This window comes from Lepidochelys kempii, chromosome 22 (assembly GCF_965140265.1).
Source record: "Lepidochelys kempii isolate rLepKem1 chromosome 22, rLepKem1.hap2, whole genome shotgun sequence".
Lineage (NCBI taxonomy): Eukaryota > Metazoa > Chordata > Testudines > Cheloniidae > Lepidochelys > Lepidochelys kempii.
In genome coordinates this window covers 9856535-9881265 of record NC_133277.1, presented here as the reverse complement: position 1 = coordinate 9881265, position 24731 = coordinate 9856535, and the positions used below count along the sequence as shown (strand labels likewise).

Here is a 24731-nt window from a genome sequence, read left to right as displayed (position 1 = left end):
TAACTGTATTGTTACTGTTTAATCAGATTATGGTAGCACTTCAAGGCCACAATTGAAATCAAGGCCCCTCTGTGCTAAGTGCTACATGTATACAGAGTAAGAGGCAGTCACTGCCCCAAAAAGCTTACAGAGTAAGGCCGAGTCTACACTTAAAAATTAGATCGACCGACCTATGTTGCTCAGAGCTGTGACAAATTTCATGCCCTGAGCACCAAAGTTAAGTCGACCTAGCCTCCAGTGTAGATGCGGCTAGGTCTACAAAGGAATTCTTCTGGCAACCTAGCTACTGCCTCTCGGAAAGGTGGATTAACTACATCCAAGGAAAAACCCTTTCCATTGACGTACGAAACGGCTACACTACGGCACTCCAGGGCACAGCTGCCATTGCGTAGCTGTGCCACTGTGGTGTGGCCATCATCTAAACCTGGCTGCGAGTACCCAAATGCTCCAAACCTGAGTTTTGCAGCCTGAGGCCTCGGCATGTTTGTAGAAGGGCATTTTAGCAACCAGCTAGGTGTCCAAGCCACTGCCAATTACTGGGGTGGACTATCAATTATTCTGGTTGTTGCATTTACCAGGCCTTTGCAGAAGCTTAGCAAGCAGGGGCGGCGCTTTAGTACCACCAGAAATGGGCTTGACATGACAGCTGCCCTGATATGCTGGGGTAAGCATCTGTGAAAAACAGGAAGTCTGGATATATTTCTGAACTGCTGTTCTAGGGAAATATAACTCCCAGACTGACTGCTTGCTTGCTTAACAATTATTTTTTTTAATAATATATTTTTGTAACACCTGCTTTTTGCTGACTGACTGATTCTGTTTGGTCAGCCATGTAACATTTTCTTGATTGACATGTCTCATAACTGTTCAGGTATCAGAGGGGAACTGTGGGTTGGGTCAAGCAGATCGCCTCGTGGACTCATCAAGACCTCCAGCCACAGACAAAAGGTTTGCGACCAGAAACCGCAGGTTGAGTCCCCTGAATACTGCTCCCAAACTCCTGAGGGGTAAGTATCTGCTTAGGGTGCTCTATAACCTATGTGTTTGTATGCGCTTGAGACTAAACGAAGCAGTGACTTTGAGTTAAGGTATTCCAATGGGAATACTGGAGACCAAAAAGCGTCTGGCTTTAAAGTGAAAACACATGGTTTAGGTTTGTCTGTGTCAGCCATACAGCCGACGGAAGCGCTGCATCTCCCTTGGTTTGTCCTGATACCACCTCGCACAGATTAAAGTTACCAAGAGCTTTGGGCTCAGGGGAACCTTGGGTAACATATTGACAAGTTTTAAGAGTAGAATTAGATGGGGTGAGATCAGAGTTACCCAGGAAAGAATTTTCTGTAGTATCTGGATGATGAATCTTGCCCATATGCTCAGGGTTTAGCTGATCACCATATTTGGGGTCGGGAAGGAATTTTCCTCCAGTGCAGATTAGAAGAGGCCCTGGAGGTTTTTCGCCTTCCTCTGTAGCATGGGGCACGGGTCACTTGCTGGAGGATTCTCTGCTCCTTGAAGTCTTTAAACTACGATTTGAGGACTTCAATAGCACAGATATAGGTGTGAGGTTTTTTTTGTAGGAGTGGTGGGTGACATTCTGTGGCCTGCATTGTGCAGGAGATCAGACTAGATGGTCCCTTCTGACCTAAATATCTATGAATCTATGAATTTTCCATCTAAATCTCCTCTTCTGTTATGTTTTCAAATACTCAACTGGCATCAAACATGTCCTGAAAGTCTCAGAATCAGCTGCCCCCCTTTCTCTGGGGGCATCAAGGCCACAGCCATGCCACGACTTACGTGCTTCCTTAACTTTATGCCTCGTGAGGAAGTCCGTTGACTTTGACAGGGCTGCAGGCAGCACATAAAGTTAAGCGTGTGTATGCGTACGTCTGTTCGGGCTCAGGGCCGATGTGATAGTACCATAGTAAGCATTCCGCACCCACCCACGTCCACAAATACTGATTTCTCCTTCAGTGTGCTGTCTGCAGAGAGCAGCGGGGCAGTGGGGTGGGGTGTGGGGAAGGGCAAGGCACACTGGCTGCCACCCCACCCTGTCCTGCCTTTATTCATAGCCAGACAAGTGAGCCCAAACTCATTCCTGAACTGCATTAGCAAATGTTTCTGAAATCAAAGCTGCCAACATTCATGTGGGGCCCCTTAAACAATAGGGGCCTGTGCCCTGGATTGAATAGGCTCTACTGTCCTGCCTGCCTGCCTGCCTGCCGAGGCTGTGCATTCCTGACACCCTCTGGGGTGAGGGCCAACTGAGATATCAATATTCTTAAAACCATCTTGATTCCAAGGCCACAGACACCGACACTCCCCATTGCCCTGCCCCAGTCCCGGCAGGCCGGGGCATCTCTCAACCCAGCCCTCCTGAACAGCAAACCCTGAGGGTGCCTGCAAGCCACGCCCTGGCCCCCAAGCCGGAGTGGCATATACTGTGGTGGGGAGTCCCTGGCCCCTCTGAGCCTAGAAAGGGGGTGCACAGGGAGCGCTACACACAGGCAGCCCCTGGAGAGAGCACTCTGCCCCAGGGGGCTGCTCAATTGGTTCCCAGCCCAGCCAGGAATCTGAGCCCAGAGTAGCCGGGATGTTCCTCCCGCTCTCCAGGCTGGACCCGCAGCCCGAGGACCCCTCCCCTGCTACCCCATGCTCTGGGGGGCAGCTGGTCCCCCCCCTCCTCTGCTACCCAGTGCACATGGGCACAGCAAACCCCACCCCGCTTCCCTGCCCTCCTTGTGCACCGGGGCGCAGCAGGTCCCCCCTTCTCTGCAGCCTGTGCGGCAGGTCCCCCTTCCCTGTTAGCCTGTGCACCTGGGCATGGTAAGTCTCCCCCTTCCCTGCCCTCCGCATGCACCGGGGCGCAGCGGGTCCCCCCTCCTCTGCTACCCCGTGCAGCGGGGGGCAGCCAATCCCCCCTTCCCTGCCCTCCGCACGCACCGGGGTGCAGGGGGTCCCCCCTTCTCTGCTACCCCATGCAGCGGGGGGCAGCCAATCCCCCCTTCCCTGCCCTCCGCACGCACCGGGGCGCAGGGGGTCCCCCCTTCTCTGCTCCCCCATGCAGCGGGGGGCAGCCAATCCCCCCTTCCCTGCCCTCCGCATGCACCGGGGCACGGGGGGTCCCCCCTCCTCTGCTCCCCCGTGCAGCGGGGGGCAGCCAATCCCCCCTTCCCTGCCCTCCGCATGCACCGGGGCACGGGGGGTCCCCCCTCCTCTGCTCCCCCGTGCAGCGGGGGGCAGCCAATCCCCCCTTCCCTGCCCTCCGCATGCACTGGGGCACGGGGGGTCCCCCCTCCTCTGCTCCCCCATGCAGCGGGGGGCAGCCAATCCCCCCTTCCCTGCCCTCCGCATGCACCGGGGCACGGCGGGTCCCCCCTCCTCTGCTCCCCCCTCCAGCGGCGCGCGGCCGCTCCCCCAGCCCGGGGCATGAGCATCTCCCAGACTCGGCGCCTCTCTGCCTCGCCCCGGCCGGGACTCACCGAGCACCGGCAGCAGCAGCAGCAGCAGCCGCGCCCGCCGCCCGAGCGCCATGATGGGATGTGCCGAGCCCCTGCTGGCTGCCGGGGCCGGAGGCTGCGCACTCCCGGTCTGGACGGGTCCCAGCGCAGGAGGCGGGGAGGGGGGGAGGATGCTGCTCAGGCCTCGGCTGCCAGGGCAACAGTATCTAGGAGACACGGGATGCCGGAGCTTCGTTGTCAGGGCAACAGTATCCATGACACGAGTGGGTTGGAGCCTGGGTAGCCGGGGAACTCCATCTAGCTTACAAGAGAGGCTGTAACTTGCTTACCATGGTAAGAAAATAATAGAACATGAGACCGTAACAGCCATACTGGTCAGACCAAAGGTCTGTCTAGTCCCGTGTCCGTCTAGTCCAGTGCCCTGTCCTCCGACAGTGGCCACGGCAAGGTGCCCTAGAGGGAATGAACGGACCAGGTCATCAGCAAGTGAGCCCTCCCCTGTAGCCAGGGGTGAAAGTAACTTACCGGACTTACTGGTACAGGGGAGTCCTGAGCAGGGGACGTGGCCTCAACGGGGAGAGGCGGGGCCTTTAAATACCCAGGCCCTTAAAATCAAGATTTAAAGGCCCCGGGGGCTCTGGCGGCGGTACCAGTGGCTGGGAGCCCCGGGCCCTTTAAATCACCCCCGGAGCTACCAGTTGCAGAGGCGGCTGGGAGCCCCGGGGCTCAGGGGCGATTTAAAGGGCCCAGGGCTCCGGCCGCCGCTACCACGCTGATGGAGCCCCAGGGGCTCCCAGCTGCCGTGGCTATCCCGGGGCTCGGGCAGAAATTTAAAGGGCCTGGGGCTCCACTGGGGCGCAGGGCCATCGGTGATGGAGTGGTGGAGTGAACAGTGGCACAATGAACAACAGCGGCCAGAGCGAGTGGCCGGAGTAAGAGGCAAACAGCTGGAGGAACCAGTAAAGTGCCTTTTCCCCTGCCCCTCAATCTCCCAGCATGGCCAGTTAAATCACACCAAAGCACCTCTGAACTGGTGACCAAGGACAAGAACTGTGAGTTGGGTGTGGTGGAGGGAGAAGGGAGGGGCATGTTAAAGGAACATTTGTTTGTTGGATTATTTTAGTGACTTTGCTCCAGAATGTTAGATTTGTGACTGGGAAAGGCATATAAATATGTTTCCTAGTAGGCCAAGAGGTTTAAAATGCATCTTTTGCCAAGGATATTATCTCACATCCTATCTCGAGAGGTCGTTACCTTGGGGAGTTCCTGTACTAAACATTTTTATTATTATAATTAATTTTTACATAAGAACGACCATACACTCAGACAAGTGGTCCATCTAGTCCAGTGTCCTGTCTTCTGACAGTGGCCACTGCCAGGTGCCCCAGAGGGAATGAACAGAACAAGTAATAATCAAGTGATCCATCCCCTGTGGTCCACTCCCAGCTTCTGGTAAACAGAGGCTAGGAACACTCAGAGCATGGTGTTGCATCCCTGCCCATCCTGGCTAATAGCCATTGATGGAGCTCTCCTCCATGAACTTATCTAGTTCTTTTTTGAACCCTGCTATAGTCTTGGCCTCACAGCATCCCCTGGGAAAAAGTTCCGCAGGTTGACTGTGCACTATGTGAAGTACTTCCTTTTGTTTGTTTTAAACTTGCTTCCTATTAATTTCATAGGGTGATCCCTGGTTCTTGTGTTAAGGGAAGGGGTAAATAACATTTCCTTATTAATTTTCGCCACATCAGTCAAGACTTAATCGACTGCTGTCATATCCCCTCTTAGTCATCTCTTTTCCAAGCTGAAAAGTCCCAGTCTTCTTCATCTCTCCTCAGATGGAATCTGTTCCGTACCCTTAATCATTTTAGTTTCCCTTCTCTGTACCTTTTCCAATTTTACTATATCTTTTTTGAGATTGTGCCACCAGAACTGCATGCAGTATTCAAGATGTGGCCATATCATGGATTTGTATAGTAAAAGAGGAGGAGCTTGGTTTGCCATACCAAACAGCAAAACCTATACCAACAACCTACATGAAAAGGCTGCAAAGCACCTTGCCTCTAGATTGCATGGACATGCAGAAAGTCTTACAAGCCAGTGACTGTCAAAGCCAATTTTAGAAGTACATAATGAGGCTGTTAAGAATGCTGGAAACACAACACAGTATATGCAAACAAACATGTCTGTCTCATCATACTTTCTATTTAAGCAAGAGATACCATACTCTACAAACTGGAGGCCAATGTTAAGGGCATTTTCTCTTGTAAATCCTGAAGTTGGACACTGGTTCCAAACAAAACAGGCAAAGAAATGCTCCCTATCTTTCTGCAAAGTATCAGAGGGGTAGCCATGTTAGTGTGTATCCACAAAAACAACGAGAAGTCTGGTGGCACCTTAAAGACTAACAGATGCATTTGGGCATAAGCTTTCATGGGTAAAAAAGCCCACTTCTTCAGGTGCATGGAGTGAAAATTACAGATACAGGCATAAATATACTGTCACATGAAGAGAAGGGAGTTACCTTACAAGTGGAGAACCAGTGTTGATGGCCAATTTAGTCAGGGTGGATGTGGGCCACTCCCAATAATTGATGAGGAGCTGTCAATACCAAGTGAGGGAAAATTGCTTTTGTAGTGAGCCAGCCACTCCCAGTCCCTATTCAAGCCCAAATTAATGGTGTGAAGTTTGCAAATGAATTGTAGCTCTGCAGTTTCTCTTTGAAGTCTGTTTTTGAAGTTTTTTCGTTGAAGGCTGGCCACTTTTAAATCTGTTATAGAGTGTCCAGGGAGATTGAAGTGTTCTCCTACTGGTTTTTGTATGTTACCGTTCCTGATGCCTGATTTGTGTCCATTTATCCTTTTACGTAGAGACTGTCCGATTTGGCCAATGTACCTGGCAAAAGGCATTGCTGGCACATGACGGCATATTAGATGATGTGCATTAGTAGATGTGCAGGTGAATGAGTCCCTGTGGCGGATGTGGCTGGGTCCTCTGATGTTGTCACTAGAGTAGATATGGGGACAGAGTAGGCAACAGGGTTTGTTACAGGGATTGGTTTCTGGGTTCGTGTTTCTGTGGTGTGGTGTGTAGTTGCTGGTGAGTATTTTCTTCAGGTTGGGGGGCTGTCTGTAAGCGAGGACTGGCCTGTCTCCCAAGGTCTGTGAGAGTGAGGGATCGTTTTTCAGGATAGGTTGTAGATCGTTGATGATGTGCTGGAGAGGTTTCAGCCGAGGCTGTACGTGATGGCTAGTGGTGTCCTGTTATTTTCCTTGTTGGGCCTGTCCTGTAGTAGGTGACTTCTGGGTACCCGTCTCGCTCTGTCAATCTGTTTCCTCACTTCCGCAGGTGGATATTGTAGTTTTAAGAATGCTTGATAAAGATCTTGTAGGTGTTTGTCTCTGTTTGAGGAGTTGGAGCAAATGCGGTTGTATCTTAGGGCTTGGCTGTAGACAATGGATCGTGTGATTTGTCTTGGATGGAAACTGGAGGCATGTAGGTATGTATAGTGGTCAGTAGGTTTCCACTATAGGGTGGTGTTTATCTGACCATCACTTATTTGCGCTGTAGTGTCCAGGAAGTGGATCTCTTGTGTGGACTGGTCCAGGCTGAGGTTGATGGTGGGATGGAAATTGTTGAAATCCAGGTGGAATTCTTCAAGGGCCTCCTTCCTGTGTGTCCATATGATGAAGATCTCATCAATGTCTTTGAAAGTCTGGTCTCTACTTCCCGTGATGTAAAGTCTTGTTCCAGGTCCCCTGCATAGTCAACCCTGAGTAGAGGATGAAGGCACTCTGGATGCTGTGTGTCGTTCTGAGCTACATGGTCAAACACTCCCTTGAAGTACAATAGTCATCTCTCGGACGGGATTGCACAGTAGGGTGAGGACTGGTGAGGTTGTGTGTCATAGCCTTCAGGTGATTTGAACGGTGGGTTCCCCCTCCCATGCTCCCCTGTGCAGCAGGGCATGGCCGCTCCCCCGCACCAGGGCATTATAGTCTCCCAGACTCAGCATCTCTCTGCCTCTCCCTGGCTGGAACTCACCAAGCATCGGCAGCAGCAGTGCCCACCGCCTGAGTGCCATGATGGGATGTGCAGAGACCCTGGCTCCCAGGGCCGGAGATTTCACATTCCCGGTCTGGACGGGTCCCAGCACGGGGGGCGGGAAGAGGCTTCAGGAGAAAGGAGGGAAGGATGCTGCTCAGGCCTTGACTACCAGGGCAACAGTATCTAGGAGACACGGGATGCCGGAGCTTTGTTGTCAGGGCAACAGTATCCATGACACAAGTGGGTTGGAGCCTAGGTGTCTGGGGAACTCCATCTAGGTTATAAGAGATACTGTAACTTGCTTACCATGGTAACAAAATAATAGAACATAAGACCATAACAGCCATACTGGTCAGACCGAAGGTCTGTCTAGTCCAGTGTCCTGTCCTCTGACAATGGCCAATGCCAGGTGATTCAGAGGGAATGAACAGAACAGGTAGTTCCAGGTGCTTCAGAGGGATTGACCACACCAGGTAATCATCAAGTTATGAGTCCTCTGTTGGCCACTCCCAGCTTCTGGCAAACAGAGGCTAGGGACACCATCCCTGCCCATCCTGGCTAATAGCCATTGATGGACCTACCTTCCTTAAATTTACTTCTTTTTTTAAACCTGTTAGAGTCTTGGCCTTCAAAGCATCCTCTGGCAAGGAAAGATAGGCTTCCAAAAGGTTCCCCAAGTCTTAATAAATCTAAACCCCTCCTCTGTACACCATTGTCTCATCCACGCTTTGAGACCCTGCAGTTCTGCCTGTCTAACTGGCCCTGCATGTGGAACTGGGAGCATTTCAGAGAATGCTACCATGGAGGTCGTGGACTTCAGTCTCTTACCTAGTAGCCTAAATTTGGCCTCCAGGACCTCTCTCCTACCCTTCCCTAGGTCATTGGTACTTACATGTACTACGGCCACTGGCTCCTCCCCCTCACTACACATACGTCTGTCTAGATGACTCGAGAGATCCTCAACTTTCGCAGTGCTGAGACCTGCTGTGGGACAGTGTTTCTGTGGAAGATACTGCCCAGCCTTGCACGAGTAGTGAGGCTTCCCCACGGAGAGCTGAAATCACTGAGAGCTGGGTGGAACCTCAAGAAGGGCCAGCCTTCGGGAAAATGGCACCCTGGGCAAACTTGTATTTTGGCACCCCTGGACCCGTGGGCACAGTGCTCTTGCTCCTGTGGGTGCCCCCCATTCTCCCTGGCCCCTGTGGGCTCCCCACTCTCCCACTGCCCCTAACCCCTACACTGTTCCCCTTTATCCCGACCCCTGCACTCTCCTCCTGTGCTCCTAACCCCTGCATCTCCCTCCTGAACCCCAAAGTCCTGTTCCCCTCTTGCACCCCAAGTCCCTGCACTGTACCCCCTTCACCCCGAACCCTTGAACCCCCCTCCTGCACCCACATATGGAAACTCACCTGGATGCATGGAGCAGCTGGCATTAATGCTCACTCCATCCCTCAAATGCTGCTCCTCCACAGACCCTTAGGGGAGGGCAGGTACAGGGATAAATCTGGGCACACACACCCCGCACACACAGCGCTCCCCTGCCAGCCGGGAGCAGTTTCTGACTCTACACTGGAGGAGCTTGGTTTACCAGACCATTCAGCAAAACCTATACCGACAACCTACATGAAAGAATTGCAAAACACCGTCCCTCTGGATTGCATGGACATGCAGAAAGCCTTATAAGCCAGTGACGGTCAAAGCCAATTTTAGAAGTACTTAATGAGGCTGTTAAGAATACTGGAGACACACAGAATATGCAAATAAACATGGCTGTCGCATCATACATTCTATTTAAGCAAGAGATACCGCACCTACAAACTGGAGGCCAGTGTTAAGTGCATTGTCACTTGTAAGTCCTAAAGTTGGACACTGGTTCCGAACGAGACAGGCAAATGCTCCCTATCTTTATGCAAGAAACTCAACTGACTGGTTAGAAGCATGTGATACAACAGTGAAAGACTCAGGAGTTGAAAAAACAAATAACTATCTCACCCCACATTCAAAAAATGAGCACACGTGGCTGAGGAATACACCGATGCAGATGGGCATGCAGTATTAAGTCATTGTGAAAGTTATCTTGGTGTCAGGGGTAGGCCAATAGATTCATTTCTAGATGGTCATTTCTAGATGGTCAGGTTATAGAAGACACATCGGCTGCATCAGTGACAACACACATCTCAGAAGAGTTAAATGCCTGTAAATTGAACCCCAAAGAAAGGGCTGCTTGTGACTCGGCTCTGTCCCCCAGACCGCACCACTCTGCGAGGGATGGCGGCTGTAGTGACTTGACTGTTTCCCCCAATCAGTGCCACTCTGCGAGGGAGGGCTGCTGCTGTGACTGGACTCTGTGACCTGGGACGCGCCACCCTACGAGAGAGGCTGGCCACAGTGACTGGACTCTGTGACGTGGGCCATGCCAGCCTTCGAAGGAGGGCAGCCGCAGTGACTTGAGTATGTACCCCAGACCACACCACCCTGTGAGGGAGGGTGGCCACAGTGACTTGACTGTTTACCCCGGACCATGCCACCCTGCAACGGATTTCGGCCGCAGTGACTGGACTTTGTGACCCAGGACATGCCACCCTGGTAGGGAGGGCGGCCGCAGTGACTTGACCGTGCCACCCTGAGAGGGAGGGCGGTCGCAGTGACTTGACAATGTGACACCAGAGCACGCCACTCTGCGAGGGAGTGTGGCTGCAGTGAGTTGACTGTGTACGCTGGACCACACCACCATGCGAAGTAGGATGGCCTCAGTGATTTGACTCTGTCACCCGGGCCAGACTGCCCTGTGAGGGAGGGCGACTGTAGTGACTTGACTATGTCCCCTGGGCTGCACCACCCTGCAAGGGAGGGTGGTCACAGTGACTTGTCTGTGTCCCCTGGACTACGCTGCACTGCGAGAGTGGATGGCCTCAATGACTTGACTGTGTACCCCGGAGCACGCCACACTGCAAGGGAGTGCAGCCGCAGTGACTTGACTGTGTACCCCTGGCTTGCGGCTCTGTGAGAGAGGCTGGCCACAGTGTCTGGACCCAGTTCCCTGGGCCATGCTGCCCTGAGAGGGTGGGTGGCTGCAGTGAGTTGACTGTGTCCCCCGTGCCACGCTGCCCTGAGAGGGAGGGTTGCCTCCGTGAGTTGACTGTTTTCCCTGGGCTGCTCCGCCCCGGGAGTGAGGGCAGCTGCAGTGACTTAAATGTGTCCCCTGGACTGCGCTACTCTGCAATGGAGGGTGGCTGCAGTGACTTGACTCTGTCTCCCGGGCTACTCCTCCCTAAGGTTAAGGGTTGTCAGGTAAACCCAGCCATGGGGCTATAACGCCCCTTCCCCGCCCCAGAGGAGAACAGGTTGTACTTGCGACACTGTCCAATAGACAGGTTTCAAGAAAGGTGTAAGGGGTTAGGGTCTTAGCTGGAGTCTTTGTTTCAATTCCCTGCTCTGAAACATGCTTTCTGTGTGACCATGGGCAAATCACTTCACCTCTCTGGGCCCCGTGTGCCAATGATTAAAATGGTGATTGTAGCCGCTGCTTACCTCAGAGGGCTTGTTGTCAGGATCAATACATGAAAGACTGTGAGGTGTTCAGATACTATCATTTTGAGTACCTGTATATAAAGATAAATAGGCTTTTAAAGATCCACATGAGAGTTGGTTGGGTTTTTTCTGCATGAAAAATGTCAATGAAAACATTTATTTTTCATTTTCCTGAAAATTCTTCTTTTAACATGTTCAGGATTTGATCAAATCAAAATCTTGAGAAACAAAACAAAATATTTTTCAGCAAACAAAACTGACAATTTTCATCTGTAGCTGAATTTTTCAGTTTTCAGTTGCAACAATTTTTTTCTGTTTTCAGTCTTTTGACAAAAACCCAAACTTTTCAATGAAAATTCTTTGTTGTGGAAATTCCCATTTGATTTAAGAGCTGTTTTCTCTTGAAGAAATGTTTTGACGTAAAATTTTCAACCTAGTCAAAACTAACTCCTTAAATTCTATCCGTAAAGCAACAGGCAGCCACTAAAGATCCCAGAGCACTGTTGGAATGTCTTCGGGTTAGAGGGTCTGTTCAACAGACATGCTGCATCAGCTTGTTTCTGCGAGGACACAAAGCTCAGTTTATTAATTTAAAAAAAAAAGTTCCTTGAAAAGTGATTCTGTGCAAGAGCATCACAAGCTTCCATGTCGATCCTCTTTCAGTGACCCCAGAACCAATCTCCTCAGTTCACAAGTCGAAAGATCTTTATTTTTCCTGACTGCCAGCCCTGCAAACTCACTGTGGGTTCTGAGAGTCAAGCTGGGTTGATTTTAGCTCTTGCATCACCACCCTTTCAATCTTCTGTGATTGGAACTTAGTTAATGATCCGTTGGCAATGCACCGGCTGAACTAAACTCCAGCTCCCTCTCCTTTCATTCGATTGGTTCTGCAGAGCTACCAGGAGTGAAAAGTAGTAACAACTTGTTTTAATTGGTAAAGTGAGTAGTTCTGCCCAAAGGGTTAGGGACATGAATGGATGGAAAAATTCCCATTGACTTCAATGGACTTTGGATCAGGCCCAAGTTGAGTAAGGAGCCATTTGGACATCGTCACTTTTCATGTATCACTGCAACTTTGATAAAAGAGCTAATAGTGTTTCATTGTGCGCTGGCTCAGGTGCTCTCCAAAGGACCCTACTCCTGTTTCTAGTAGCAGTGAGAGAAGAGAGGAGAAGAGAAGGAAGGAAAGAAGAGAGTAGGAGAGACAGGACGAAAGAAGAATAAGAGGGCAAAGGGATCATCACTTATGCCTATGAACAGCCTGGTGCCTGTTAGAGGAGAACATCAATGCCTGACACCTTAAACATGCCCTTTAATGTTGCATCCTTGCACTAGAAATGAGGCACATGAGATAACTGCAGATCTCTAGAATTCTCACTAATCCTGGCCTCCTGTTTTACCTTGCCTCCACTGTGTTTCCATTTGAGCAATGTTCTGCCTTTTAATCTGCCATTGCCACTACGGAGTCATTTGAAATGTGAAACCAGACAAGCAAACTTAGTCACCATAAATATTATACAAGGGCCACAGTTCCCATCAAGCCGGGATGGCAAAGCGCTGCGGTGTAAAACATTGATTTTTCACACACAAATGGAGCTCACATTTTATTATTTAATGCTGAAACAAGTGAGGAGAATAAAATATGGGCTAAGAATTGGTCTTTGCAGGATAGAGCTGCATTCCACTGTGATGGGGGGCAGCATAAACCTGTCTCTGTGATTTCATTGCTCTCTGAAGAGCTCGCCGACCATGATTGGAATGAAAAGAGAGGTATCTGCAGGAGGTGTCAGAAGAGAAAGGGTATGTGATGGGGAGGAGCTAGGCTGAGTCTGCAGCTAACATCTGCAATGAGGAGTGATGGAGGTGAAGCAAGTGAATGAACAATTTGCTCTAATACAAACAGCCTTGTTGTCAGGGGTGCTGGGAAAAGAAACGCAGAATAAGACAGTATGGCCTAAATCCTGACTCGAGTGCCTGTTGCCTGGGTCAGAACTGAGTAAAGATGACAAGAGAATGAAGGAGAGGAGAAACCTGTGGGGATTTATGGAGGTTTGTGGGGAAAGGCGTGTGGCAGGGTTGGGATTTGAATACTGCCTAAGGAAACAGGAAGACAATTAGGATTATATTGTTATTTGCGGTGCCTAGTGGCCTAGTGGATACCACCCTATGTGAACAACAATCTGTATTTAGACAAGGGAGATCGTTCACAAACGCTATTTTCACCCTGAAATGGATTATTGAGAACACCATTGAATTCCAAGGAAGTCTTGCCATCAATTTCATGGACTTTCAAAAGGCATTCGATAGAGTAAACAGAGAAACAACATGGAAAATTGTGGAACGATATGGAATGCCAATAAAATTAATTAACATTATGAAGGCATTCTACACCAACTCAAAATGCTGCATTAGAGTGGAAAATGGATTGAGTAAGCCCTTCAGCATCAAGACAGGTGTAAGACAGGGATGCCTCCTGTCTCCTTTTTTCTTTATGCTAGTCATTGACTATGGATTAAAACAATGCAACGGTGATACATATGGCCTAAAATGGAACAATTCAAGGCTATTTGATCTAGACTTTGCTGATGACATCGCTCTTATCAGTGAAGATGCCAACAGACTACAAAAATGCCCAAACTAAGTAAAAGAAGTAATGGAGAAGATAGGTTTGAGATACAATGCAAAGAAATGTAAACTCATGTTAATGGGGACTATAGGAACAGAAATCAAAACTGAAGAACAGAAACTGGAGAAGGTGGACAATTTTACATATCTGGGAAGTACCATCAGTCAGGATGGTACTAGTTCCGAGGAAATAAGAAGAATCAGGAAGGCAAACACTGCATTTGGAAGACTTAAAACCATCTGACAACTCAAAAACATCTCCCGCAAGACAAAACTGAATGTGCACAAAGCAATTGTTATCGCCATCACAACATATAGCAGTGAGACATGGCAACTTACCAAGAAAGAGAGGCAAAAGTTGGATGCATTTCATCACAAATATATTCAGAAGAATATTGGGAATAACATATAGAGGTAGGAAGATGAATGAAGAAGTCATAAAAATTGCTGGACAAGGTACCCTCTCACAAATAATCTACAAAAGAAGACATCAGTGGCTGGGACATGTGCTGAGAATGGAAAAAGAATGCTTATCAAATACCGCCCTTGAATGGAAGCCAGAAAACGCAAGAAGAAAGAGAGGAAGACTATGAATAACATGGAAATGAACAGTTCTGAATGACATCAAGCACCTCAACATGAAATGGGAAGATTTGGAGAGAAAGGCAGTTGTCAGGCAAGGATGGCAAATGTGGGTAGCCCAATGTGCAGCAATGCACAGGATGGACTAAGGTCTAAGTGGCCCAAAAGGAGATCAAAGCCCCATTGTGCAGACACACAGTGGGAGACAGTCCCTGCCCTGAGGCCGGAGCTTGCGCTTCAAGACAGGCACAGTAAGTGTTATGATCCCCCTTTTGCAGGTGGGAAACCAAGACACAGACGGGTGAAGTGACTTGTCCAAAGTGACATAGGAAGCCTGTGCCAGATCTGGGAACTGAACCTAGATTTACTGAGCACCAGTCTAATGTGGCCACAAGACCAATCTTCCTCTCAACTTGTGTTTTAAAAAAGACCCAGCCCCTTTGAGCTGTCTCTTCTTAGGGCGGTGAATGGCTCAGGGGATCGAACAGTTCCTTAGCTTTTCTCCCCTAGCTTCCCAGTTCAGTTCTAGCCCAGGGGATCAGTTCTACAACCCTGCACAGAGAGCTATTACCAGCAGGAGAGTGAGTTTGTGTGTGTATGGGGGTGGGGGGGATGTGAGAAAACCTTGATCTATGCAGGAAATAGCCCGACAGCCCACCTGTTGATCACTTTAGATAAGCTATTACCAGCAGGACAGTGGGGTGGGAGGAGGTATTGTTTCATGATTTCTGTGTGTATATAAAGTCTGCTGCAGTTTCCACGGTAAACATCTGATGAAGTGAGCTGTAGCTCACGAAAGCTCATGCTCAAATAAATTGGTTAGTCTCTAAGGTGCCACAAGTCCTCCTTTTCTTTTTGCGAATACAGACTAACACGGCTGTTCCTCTGAAACCTTTGAAATCAGTGTCCCACAGGCAGAGAGCTTGCAGGAAGTGGTCCGAGGTTGGTAGCACCTGGAAGGTGTGACCACGCAGTGGGTAATGAATTGGAGTCCTAGGCCAGTTCTGAATGGACACGAATGTTAACAGCCCAAATGGCCCCTCGTTGGAAGCCCCTCAAAGAAGCCAGGGAGTGAATGGGCTATGGGATTAATTAGAGACGGAGATGGGGCAAGTGGGCACTGCCATGGCCCATACGCAGCTGCAAGGGGGGTGTACAAAACTCCAGTCTGGCCAGGGGTAAAGGGGAGAGCCTGTGGGCTCAATTAGCACTGCCCTCTATACATGCTGTAGGTCTTAGGCCTGGAGGGAGGAACTAAAAGGGAAGAACCCAGTCTGGTCGTGGGGCTGGCTGGCAAAAGGAGTAGGTCTCTCTAGCGCTTACTTGGTGAAAGAAATCTGGCTCGACCTAGGAAGCAGTGTTGGCTTGCTGCCTGTCAGAACCTCCCTGAGGGAAGATAGGGCTGAATCAGGGAGTTCAGAGAAGTGTTAACTAGAAAAGACAGATGGAGAGGAAGGGCTGGGCTCAGTCAGGGATACCACAATGGATGTCCCTCCTGTTTGATTTTGTTATATTTTGGAACCCTTGAGGGCTGAGGACCCTGTTGGAGGTGACTGCTAACCATTGACGACCCGCAGGGAAGTTGAGGCAGGGTGAGCAGTGCCATGGTGCGCTGCCATGGGGTGCAGTGGAAGACTGCCACATCAGGGTCCCTCATTCTGCAGTCAGGCAAGCTGCACTTTGCTGTGGAAGTGTGCCACAAGAATTTGTTAACTATTTCACTACTGATTGTTTAGGAGAAACACCCAGCAGATGTGTTTATCCCACAATCCCAAACTGCCTTTCAGACCTTTTCAGGTGCCAACGACTTTAGATACCCAAACCACCAGCCGCCTCCTCCCACAACTGTGTCTGTGATGCAGTTATGTGTAATCAATAGAGAAACCCAAAACTTCTGCCACGTTTGCTTAGACTGTGAGCTCTTGGGACCTGGGATCATCCATTTGTTCTGTGCTTCCACAATGGGGCCCTGGTGCTGTTGCTATTCAAATAATAGCCATGGTGCAGTGCTAGTTGCCCTACGCATTTCCATATTTATCTCCTCTTGAAAAGAAAACAAAAACCTTTTATAAAAAAATGAAATGAAGATACTGCCAGATGTCCAGCCTGACACGCCAGGGACCCAGCCCCAGAGCCATGCTGCACCTGTTGTGTGTGTCACCAAACATCTCCATCTCCAGGGCTGTCCACTTGGCACCTTTTGCCGGCATTAGAGTCATTACAGATTGTTTTTAAAGATCTTCTAGTTGTGACAAGTTTCTATTCTGCAGCCCATTTCTAGGGCTGAGGTCCTGTCAGGAGATCACTCAGAAGCTGGGAGGCTCTGTGTAGGCTGATCACATTGCCCTGTGGCTAGAACACCAGCCCTGAGGTTAGACCATTTCATTTGAGACCATGGGAAATTCCTCTTAAAACAACAGGAGGCTTGTGGCAATGCTGTTCAGTCAAGGGACAAATTCCAACAGCCAGAGTGGTGTTGGAAGGTCTGGATCCTTTCCCGGGCTCATCCACTCTTGCGTGCCTAATTGGTGACACAGTCAAATCATCAGGGAGTGATGGTATCTCGCTCAGCTGTATTAGGAATAGACCATGAGCAGCACTCTGCACTGCCAAGTGAGAGGGAACCCACTGCACTTGGGCACGGCTTTTACCCACATTGGGCCAAACCACATGGCTCTTCCTACTCGATTCTTCATCACTGAAACCGATGGCAGATTTGCCTGAGTAAGGACTGTACCTGAACTTCTGGATTGCACCCACTAAGAGGCTATTTGAAAGCAAAATCCTGCCTTACATTGGTGAGCTTCCCAGACAACTTTTGGCCTCTGCACCTTTTATAGCACCTTTCACCTGAGCATCTCAGAGAACTTCACTGTTGTTGGTTGGTCATCCATCGCTGACGACGATGATGATAATATCGCGGTTCCCACCTATGGCTACGCATATGTCTCTGAAGTCCGAACCCTGATGCACGGAGTCAGCAGCGCTGAGCACATGGGAAGTCCATATCTATGATGTTTGATGATGCCTGGAGATGATATTGTTGATCCTGCTCAAACCTGTTACATGCTGATCTTGTCAGAGACCACCAGTGAGTCCTGTTCTGAGCCATTTGCTCACGTTCTTTGAGATTGATATCAGCCCGCTGGAGACTGCTCTTCAGGTTATCTTTGAAGCTCTTATGTGGATGACCCTTCTTCCTTTTGCCTTGCCTCAGCAGCCCAGACAAGATCTGTTTTGGGAGACAGTGGTCTGCCATTCTGATGACATGTCCGCTCCACGTAAGTTGTACTCTCAGTAGTGTTTCCTCAAAGCTGGTTGCATTTGCCCTCTCAAGGACCTTCATGTCAGTCACTCTGTCCTGCCAGCTGATGCTCGTGACTGACCGAAGGGAGGGCATGTGAAATTGCTCAAGCTGTGTAACGTGACGTCTGTAAAGAGTCCATGTCTCAGATCCATACAGGAGAGATGTTAGAACCACTGCACTCTAGATCTTCAGTTTGGTGGGGAGACAAATTGGTTAAGGACTTTTGTTTGGAGTTGGCCAAGGGCTTGGCTGGCTTTACTAATTTTGGAGGAAATTTCCTTATCAAGGGAACCATCACTCGAGACAGTGCTGTCCAAACACTAGGACGGATCCACATTTTTCAGCTGTGTGCCTTGGATGAAGATGTCTGGCTTGGGGCATTGGAATGAGGTGCTGCTTGGAACAAGACCTCTGTCTTCCTGAAACTGATGGTGAGGCCAAGGAGCTGGGATGCAGTCATTAATTAAGCCTTGCACCCCTGTATGAGTCAACCAACGGAGGGAAAACTGAGGCACACCAGTACAAATGATTTTGCCTAAGGTCACACAGCAAGTCATTAGCAGAGCCAGGAATAGATCCAGGAGGGCTTCTCCCTCCCCTCTCTGTATCTGTCTCTGCTATACCCCCTCCCTCTTGCACAGCTTCATACAGATGCAGTTGAATTTACAAATGTATCCCACATATGTCAGGAAAATAAGGGTTAAAGGAACACAGTAAGTTTCTCTGAGGTAAAACAGCCTCAGAAATCAATGTTAAGGTTATACCTAAAATACCCAATGGCCGCAGGCATTAAGAAGGATGAGAAATCCCAGTTAGTTAAGGGTTTCAGAGTGGTAGCCGTGTTAGTCTGTCTCAGCAAAAACAATGAGGAGTCCTTGTGGCACCATAGAGTCTAACAAATTTATTTGGGCATAAGCTTTTGTAGGCTAGAACCCACTTCATCAGATGCATGGAGTGGAAAATACAGGAGCAGGTATAAATACATGAAAAGATGTGAATTGCCTTACCAAGTATGAGGGTAGTTAAGGCCACTCCTTGTATCCCATGTGCTTTCTGGATCAGACTGTCTGAATGTCTTGCTGTCTGGTAAACTACCCACAGCCATTAGCATAATTCCTGGCCCTTTCTCTTTGACTCTCCATAGCTCTGAAATTCCTGCTATCCCTGAGTACCCCACCTCTGCTATCCCAGAGTCAACTTGGGTCTCCACTCCCGCCCCAATCCAGCACAACTTACTTCTCAGGAATATTCAGATCGTTTAAAATATACCTGTACCTGCCAAGCTGCTCTGTTCCTAAGCCTGGCTACCCGCCTTTGTTTATGGATGTTGGGTATTTTTAACCCAGCCCTCCAATTCGAAATTGTTTCTCTGTTCATACTGCTCCCTACCCATCTCCTGTCCGAGATCAGCGGGAGTGGCAGAGGGCCGCAATCCTTGCCCAGTCGGGGTTCATTGGGCATTGAAACCTAACCTCAGGATAAACGCCATTCCATTCTCTCCACTGGTGCAGTCCCTGGAAGCCTGGATGTGGTAAGCCACCCCAGAGGTGAGTCCACACTCCCTGAGTGTCCAGACACACCAGCTTGCAGCAGCGTGGCTGGTGGAATCGCGACTACCTGGGGTCACCAGCTAACTCCCCCATGGAGAAGGGACACAGCTGCTTTAGAGCTCCAATAGCCCAGTGGCCATTGCAGCCCAGAGGAGGAAGCAGCTGTCACTCCTAGCATGCCACAGCCTGAAGGGGTCTGACCCCCGTGGGGCATCCCTGAGTGAAAACTCATTAACGCAGGCTTGGTGCTGTGGGGGAGGATTCAGCCCTTGGGGGTCACACTTAGAGATGGCCTCAGAACAGGTGATCTGAACTGGACTCCCTGAACTTTGGATTCCCTTCTGGCAACAGCATAAGCGAGCTGATACAGTTTGCAAAAGCACAACCAGCATCATCCTTTGGTTTGCCTGCTTGGCCCATAATGACCCCACTGAGTCTCTCGCCAGCCCCAGAAAAGCCCAGATGAGGTGAGGAAGCTGCAGCTTGCACATGGTGTATGCAATGGATGCTCCCCCCACCCCCGAATAAACAGCATCTGTTTTGAGAGAGCATGCCCCACAGGCTGGCAGCATAGTTCTGCAGCTTTCCTTTGGCTTAGTTCACAGCCAGCTCCTCTCTCACCCACCCCTTTCCCTAGCAAACTACAGAGTTGCAAATTACAAGGCCAGCTGGTCATTATCACATTAGGCTTCTCAGTTCCCAGGGCCATGAAGTGCCTGGGAGAGGGCACTGATTCTCTAAAGCCATATCCTGAGTACCAGGCTTCCAGGCTAGCCAGCAAGCAGTGGCTCACAGTCCATCTGGGTTCCAGAGGCCCCCAAGGTTCCTTTTCCTCTCTCAGGGGTGTGGAATCAGGCAAGAAAGGGTTAAGTGTTTGGGGAGCAGCTGCACCTGGGGCTCCTTGCCCTGCTGGGTAAACAGGTACAAAAGGAGGAGGAAACTAACCTGAGGGAGAAGGTGTGTGTGGGGAAGGGTATTGGCTATTCTGGTAGTATGGCAAAATAACAATCAATGCCAAAATATGAATAAAATTGGGGCTGTTTGTTCTAAGGCCCCAAACCTGCTGTTTTTTTTCCAGGCAAATTAAACTCTGCTTCCTGACTCTGAGTCCTGTGCTTGGAGTGCACATGCTGCATCAGTGAGCTGGCAACCCTGATTCTACAGCATAACTTCGAGCAGGACCCTGTGTCTTGGCTTCTTCTGTGGGTAAGTCAATAGCTGCTGTGTTGTCTGCTCATTGACCCCCATTGTATCAGTGCCTGATTCTCTCCTTGTCTCCCACGCCCCACTGTTTTCACTCCTTCCCTGGGTAGGTGCTGTTTATTCTGGTACAAGATGAGGCAGAGTCGTTTTGGTTTTCCAAAAATAACTATGTAACTTTCCAAGCTGTCTGTTGCAATTATTTAAATATGCTTGAATAGTAATATACCATGTCAGCCAAGGGCCTTTCTCCCACCCCACCCCCCACAATGCTTCAATAGCCAGCTAACACACACCCTGGTATGGTTTATCGCTTAACCACCCTTCCCTGCCCAAGGGTGGTGATTTACCGCTCAACCACCATCTTGCGGTTTACGCACTGTAGCTCTCCTTTGAGTTCCCTGCTAGTGAACAAGTCCATGCCCTGTCCCACAGCGAGCTGCCCTGTAAGCTCTCCGTGTGCCAAACTTCCCATAGGTGTCAATGGGAGCAACACCCAGGCATAGTCAATCCCAGGCTGGTTGCTGCTCTAATAAGCAGTAGGCTGGAGTCCCCTTCCTTAGACATGGGCATGCAGGCTGTGAAGAACAGCCTCTCTGGGGGCAGTGTGTTCTAGTGGGTAAGGCACTCCGCTGGGAGGCAGGAGTCCTGGGTTCTGTTCCTGGCTCTGCCAGTGACATCTCTTTCCTCACCTGCATGAGGATCCATACCTAGCTGTATAAAGTGCCTTGAGAGCTAGATATGGAGTGCTCTGTGTGTGCATTGTTACATTAAGGGAAATACCCATCCCATACCTGGAGCCCCTGGAAGGGCCAAGCTCCCATGTGGGCTAGTGGGACTGAGTATGGACTTTGCTATCAGTCCCTGGATGAACATGGGAACTGTAGTTCCTTTGTGCCCTGTATGAGTGGGGCAGGTGCATTCACCATAGGTAGCTCTAGAAGGATTTGAACTTCAAGCCATTGTGCCGGTTGGGGGTGTTAAACTAATGGGGGTATATTTGCCCCTTGCTTTTGCGCAGTGTTTTCAGACTAGTTTGGAGGAGAAATCCCTCTGAAAAAAACAGCTGCATCTGGGTCTGAGGCCCTGTCCCACAGGCATACATTTGTAACAGTGGGAGCAATTAGCCATTGGAACAATTTACCAAGTGTCCTGGTGGGTTCTCCATCACTGACCAGTTTGCCATCAGGATGGGATCCTTTTCTAAAAGCTCTGTCCTAGGAATGGTTTCTGGGGCAGGTCTCTGGCCTGTGTGATACAGGAGAGCAGACCAGATGCTCACAGTGGTCCCTTCTGGCTTTGGAATCTATGAAACTTAAAGGTATCTAGGCTCCTAAATCCCATTGATTTCAGTGAAAGTAAAGATCCCCAATACCTTTTGAGGCTCTGGGCCTTGATGCCTTAATCTCAGCCAGTCCAGTCACTGTTGCAAAGGCTATTAGACATATACTGCCTAATTCACGGTAATTGGGAAGGAGAGGGAATTTGCCACTTATAAATGGTAGATGAGCAACCACATTGATCCTGTCATGCTCGGCTAATGTGCAAAGACACAAACCTGGTTTAGCTGCAAATTTCTCATTGCTAATCCCACCTGTCAGTAGCTCTCCTTTCCTCCATATTCTTCCCTTTTTTTTTCTCCTCCTTTCTCTTTCCTTTTCTCCTTCATTCTTTCTCCTGGTACTTGCAACCCTGTGGCCTCTTCCAGCATTAAAGTCCCACAGCACCCCTGTCTCCTTCACAGTCACTACTGTTATCCTGGTTTTCCACGTTGTCAGTGACTAGGAAAGTGAAGACTCCCGGGTCTCCTGTGTATCTCTGTCGAAGACAAAGGATGCTTTGGAAATCTCGGCAGCATCTTGTGATGCAGGAATATTACACCCCCTCTCTGTTATGCTGTGGGTCTCAGTACTAAATGATCAGGGTCTCTGTTACACTATCTGCCCTTCCAGCTGCTGCTAGAGTGCACCCTCTTTCAGAATGTACATTGCTATATCCTGAAAATTCTCTCGCTCCACGGGACATCCTTCTAGAGGGGCAAGCAGAACTGTCAGTATTAACAGCTCTGGCCTTTGAAACATCCTCTAAGCTTCCAAGGGATTTCCTGCTGTCTGGGGTGAAGTTTACTGAACAATGCGGAGTTCCTGTAAAATAGGCCATGCATATCCTTGCAAGAAAGGTGGGATTTTAAGGGGTCAGGACCAAAGCATCTTAACCCTTGCAGCTCTCCGGTGGGGTGCATAAGTGACCTTATCTCTAGTTTACGTAGGGGGGAAATAGAGGTACATAGGCAAATTGACTTGAATTGGCTACACTGGAAATCTCTGTCAGCGCTGGGATTAGCGCTCAACAACTCCTGGCTCTTTGCTCTGTGCTCACACCATTAGGCCAGGCTGCCTCCCTATGAGTGGATCAGTAATTGTTTTGTGGCTTTGGATGTATGTTAGTAGGAGAGATGGGAAGGAACAACAGCTTGGTCTAGGGGCATTTATCCTTTGCAATTCCCAGATTCCCCCCCCCGCCCCCAGGTTGGAGGGGGGGTGGCCATGGAGGGGTCTCTATCTTCCTTTGTGCTACCACCCACCCCAACAACACCCCTTGTGCACTGCCTCTGCTCTCAGCATGTGTGTGCTGCCTTGGTGACTCTGCTAAAGAGTTGTCCAGAGATTAGCACTGTGAGGGATTAAACAAGCCAACAGGGAACGCTGAGCTCTTTGCAGCAGGCCCTGCTCTGCATTTCCTTATGTCCATGCAACTCCACTAGCACCTGGATCATATTGAGGGTAGGTGCTGGCAGAATTTGGCCCAGTGGTTTTGTGGTAATCTGTTCCCAGCAGCAAATCTGGGACCTCTTGCTCTGCTAGTCAGGAAGCAGCCCTGCTAGATCGTCCCTTACTTGGGGGACAGAGGTGTACTCTAACTCTGCTGTCAGCAGAGTTAAAGAGCAAAATCCCCCCTGTGGGCCTGGGAAGAGGGGTGGGTGTGGGACTGCGGTGTAGAAGGATGCAGAGATGTGCTCTAAAGCCAGATCCCAATGTCAGGTAGTTACAGGGCAAAATTCCAGACCACCTGGCCTGGGTAACCTGCATCCAGCACGGACCAATGCCTGACACTGTTGCCGAGCATGGAAAACGTTCCAAGATGCTTGGCCAATGGCAAAGCTGCCCCTCACCGGGTGGGAGTCCTTCCTGGGTACTCCCAGCCCAACCTCCAGCTCCACATGTGAACTAGCCCTTGTCAGCAGAGCACAGCAGACAGCATTGTCCAGTGATCAGAGTAAGGAGCCCTGGGGTCTATGCCCCACTCCCTCTGGGCTGCAGCAAGGTACCATTTCTCCAAAACCGTGTCGGACACCCAGAGCTTGGCAGAGCTTGGATTCTTCCATTCCCCAGGATATTCCGTTATTTAAAAAAAAAAATCCAAAATGGAACAAAAACCAGTTGAAACTTCCTGCAAAACAAAACTCAGAAGAAAGTTTTGTTTCAGGTCAAACAAAACATTTGTCTTTTGACAATCAAAATATTTTGTTCCAATGTCAACCTTCCTTAACCTTTCTTTAAAAAAAGAGGTAGAGACCAATGAATTTCACTTAGAAATGAAAAATCAACACTTTTCATTCAAAAAATGTTGAAATTGGAGGTCTCTACATAATTGGAACGCTTCATTTGGGGCTTTTTATATGACATGTTTTCAAGATGGACACATCTCTGCAACGTTTCAATGCAGACATAAATTGCATTTTTTGTTTTTCAAAAAAATACTTGTTTTAGGTACCAGGTGGGTGAGGAAACCTCTTTTATTGGCTCAACTTCTGTGGGTGAAAGACAAGTGTTTGAGCTACACAGAGCTCTTCTTCAGCTCTGAGAAAGGTACTGCATGTCCTTTTCTAGTCTCTTTTTGACAAGTTTCCAACTAGGTCTACTTTCACATCCTCAGGTGAAAGGCAAAGTATTAGTTTCATGAACATCTAGGGAGCTGGGCAATCAGTTGCCCTTTGAAACAGGTCTGTGCCTGACATAAGCCAGGGTATATACAGAGGAGAATGCAGCCAAAGCTCCTTCTGGTTTTGACTTTCCAGAAGGACGTGGGAGCCATGAGGACTGTGTGTTTAGAGAGAGAAATTCTGACCCTGACTGCGTCCAGCCTGCAAACTCCCAGCTATCCCCTTTCAAAGGTCTGGCACGGTATGTTGTGTATCAGCATTCCCCAAAATGAAGGGAGAGCTCTAAAGGTGAGGGCTGAAATGGAAAAATAAAACACACAGCAAGGTGTTTTGGTTGGCCGTGCTGCTCCCCAAACAACGTGAGGCTAAGCTAAGACTCTCCATGGCTTTGTTAATAAACAGGCACTCCTTAATTCCTCTGATCCAAAGGCGTTCCACACATGGGAACATGTACTGAATCGTAAATAGCCCCCTCAGGGTCATGAGCA

The 24731-nt window shown here is 49.4% G+C and overlaps 1 protein-coding gene across 1 annotated transcript in view; it reads right to left on the bottom strand.

Moving 5' to 3' along the window:
- JAM3 (junctional adhesion molecule 3) overlaps positions 1–3581 on the bottom strand; it is a 41833-nt gene extending 38252 nt beyond the window's left edge. The window contains exon 1 of the mRNA XM_073320833.1: positions 3483–3581. Coding sequence (XP_073176934.1) covers positions 3483–3534 — 52 coding nt within the window. The 5' untranslated portion in view covers positions 3535–3581. The remainder of the gene's footprint in view (positions 1–3482) is intronic.
- Positions 3582–24731: the final 21150 nt, after the last annotated feature.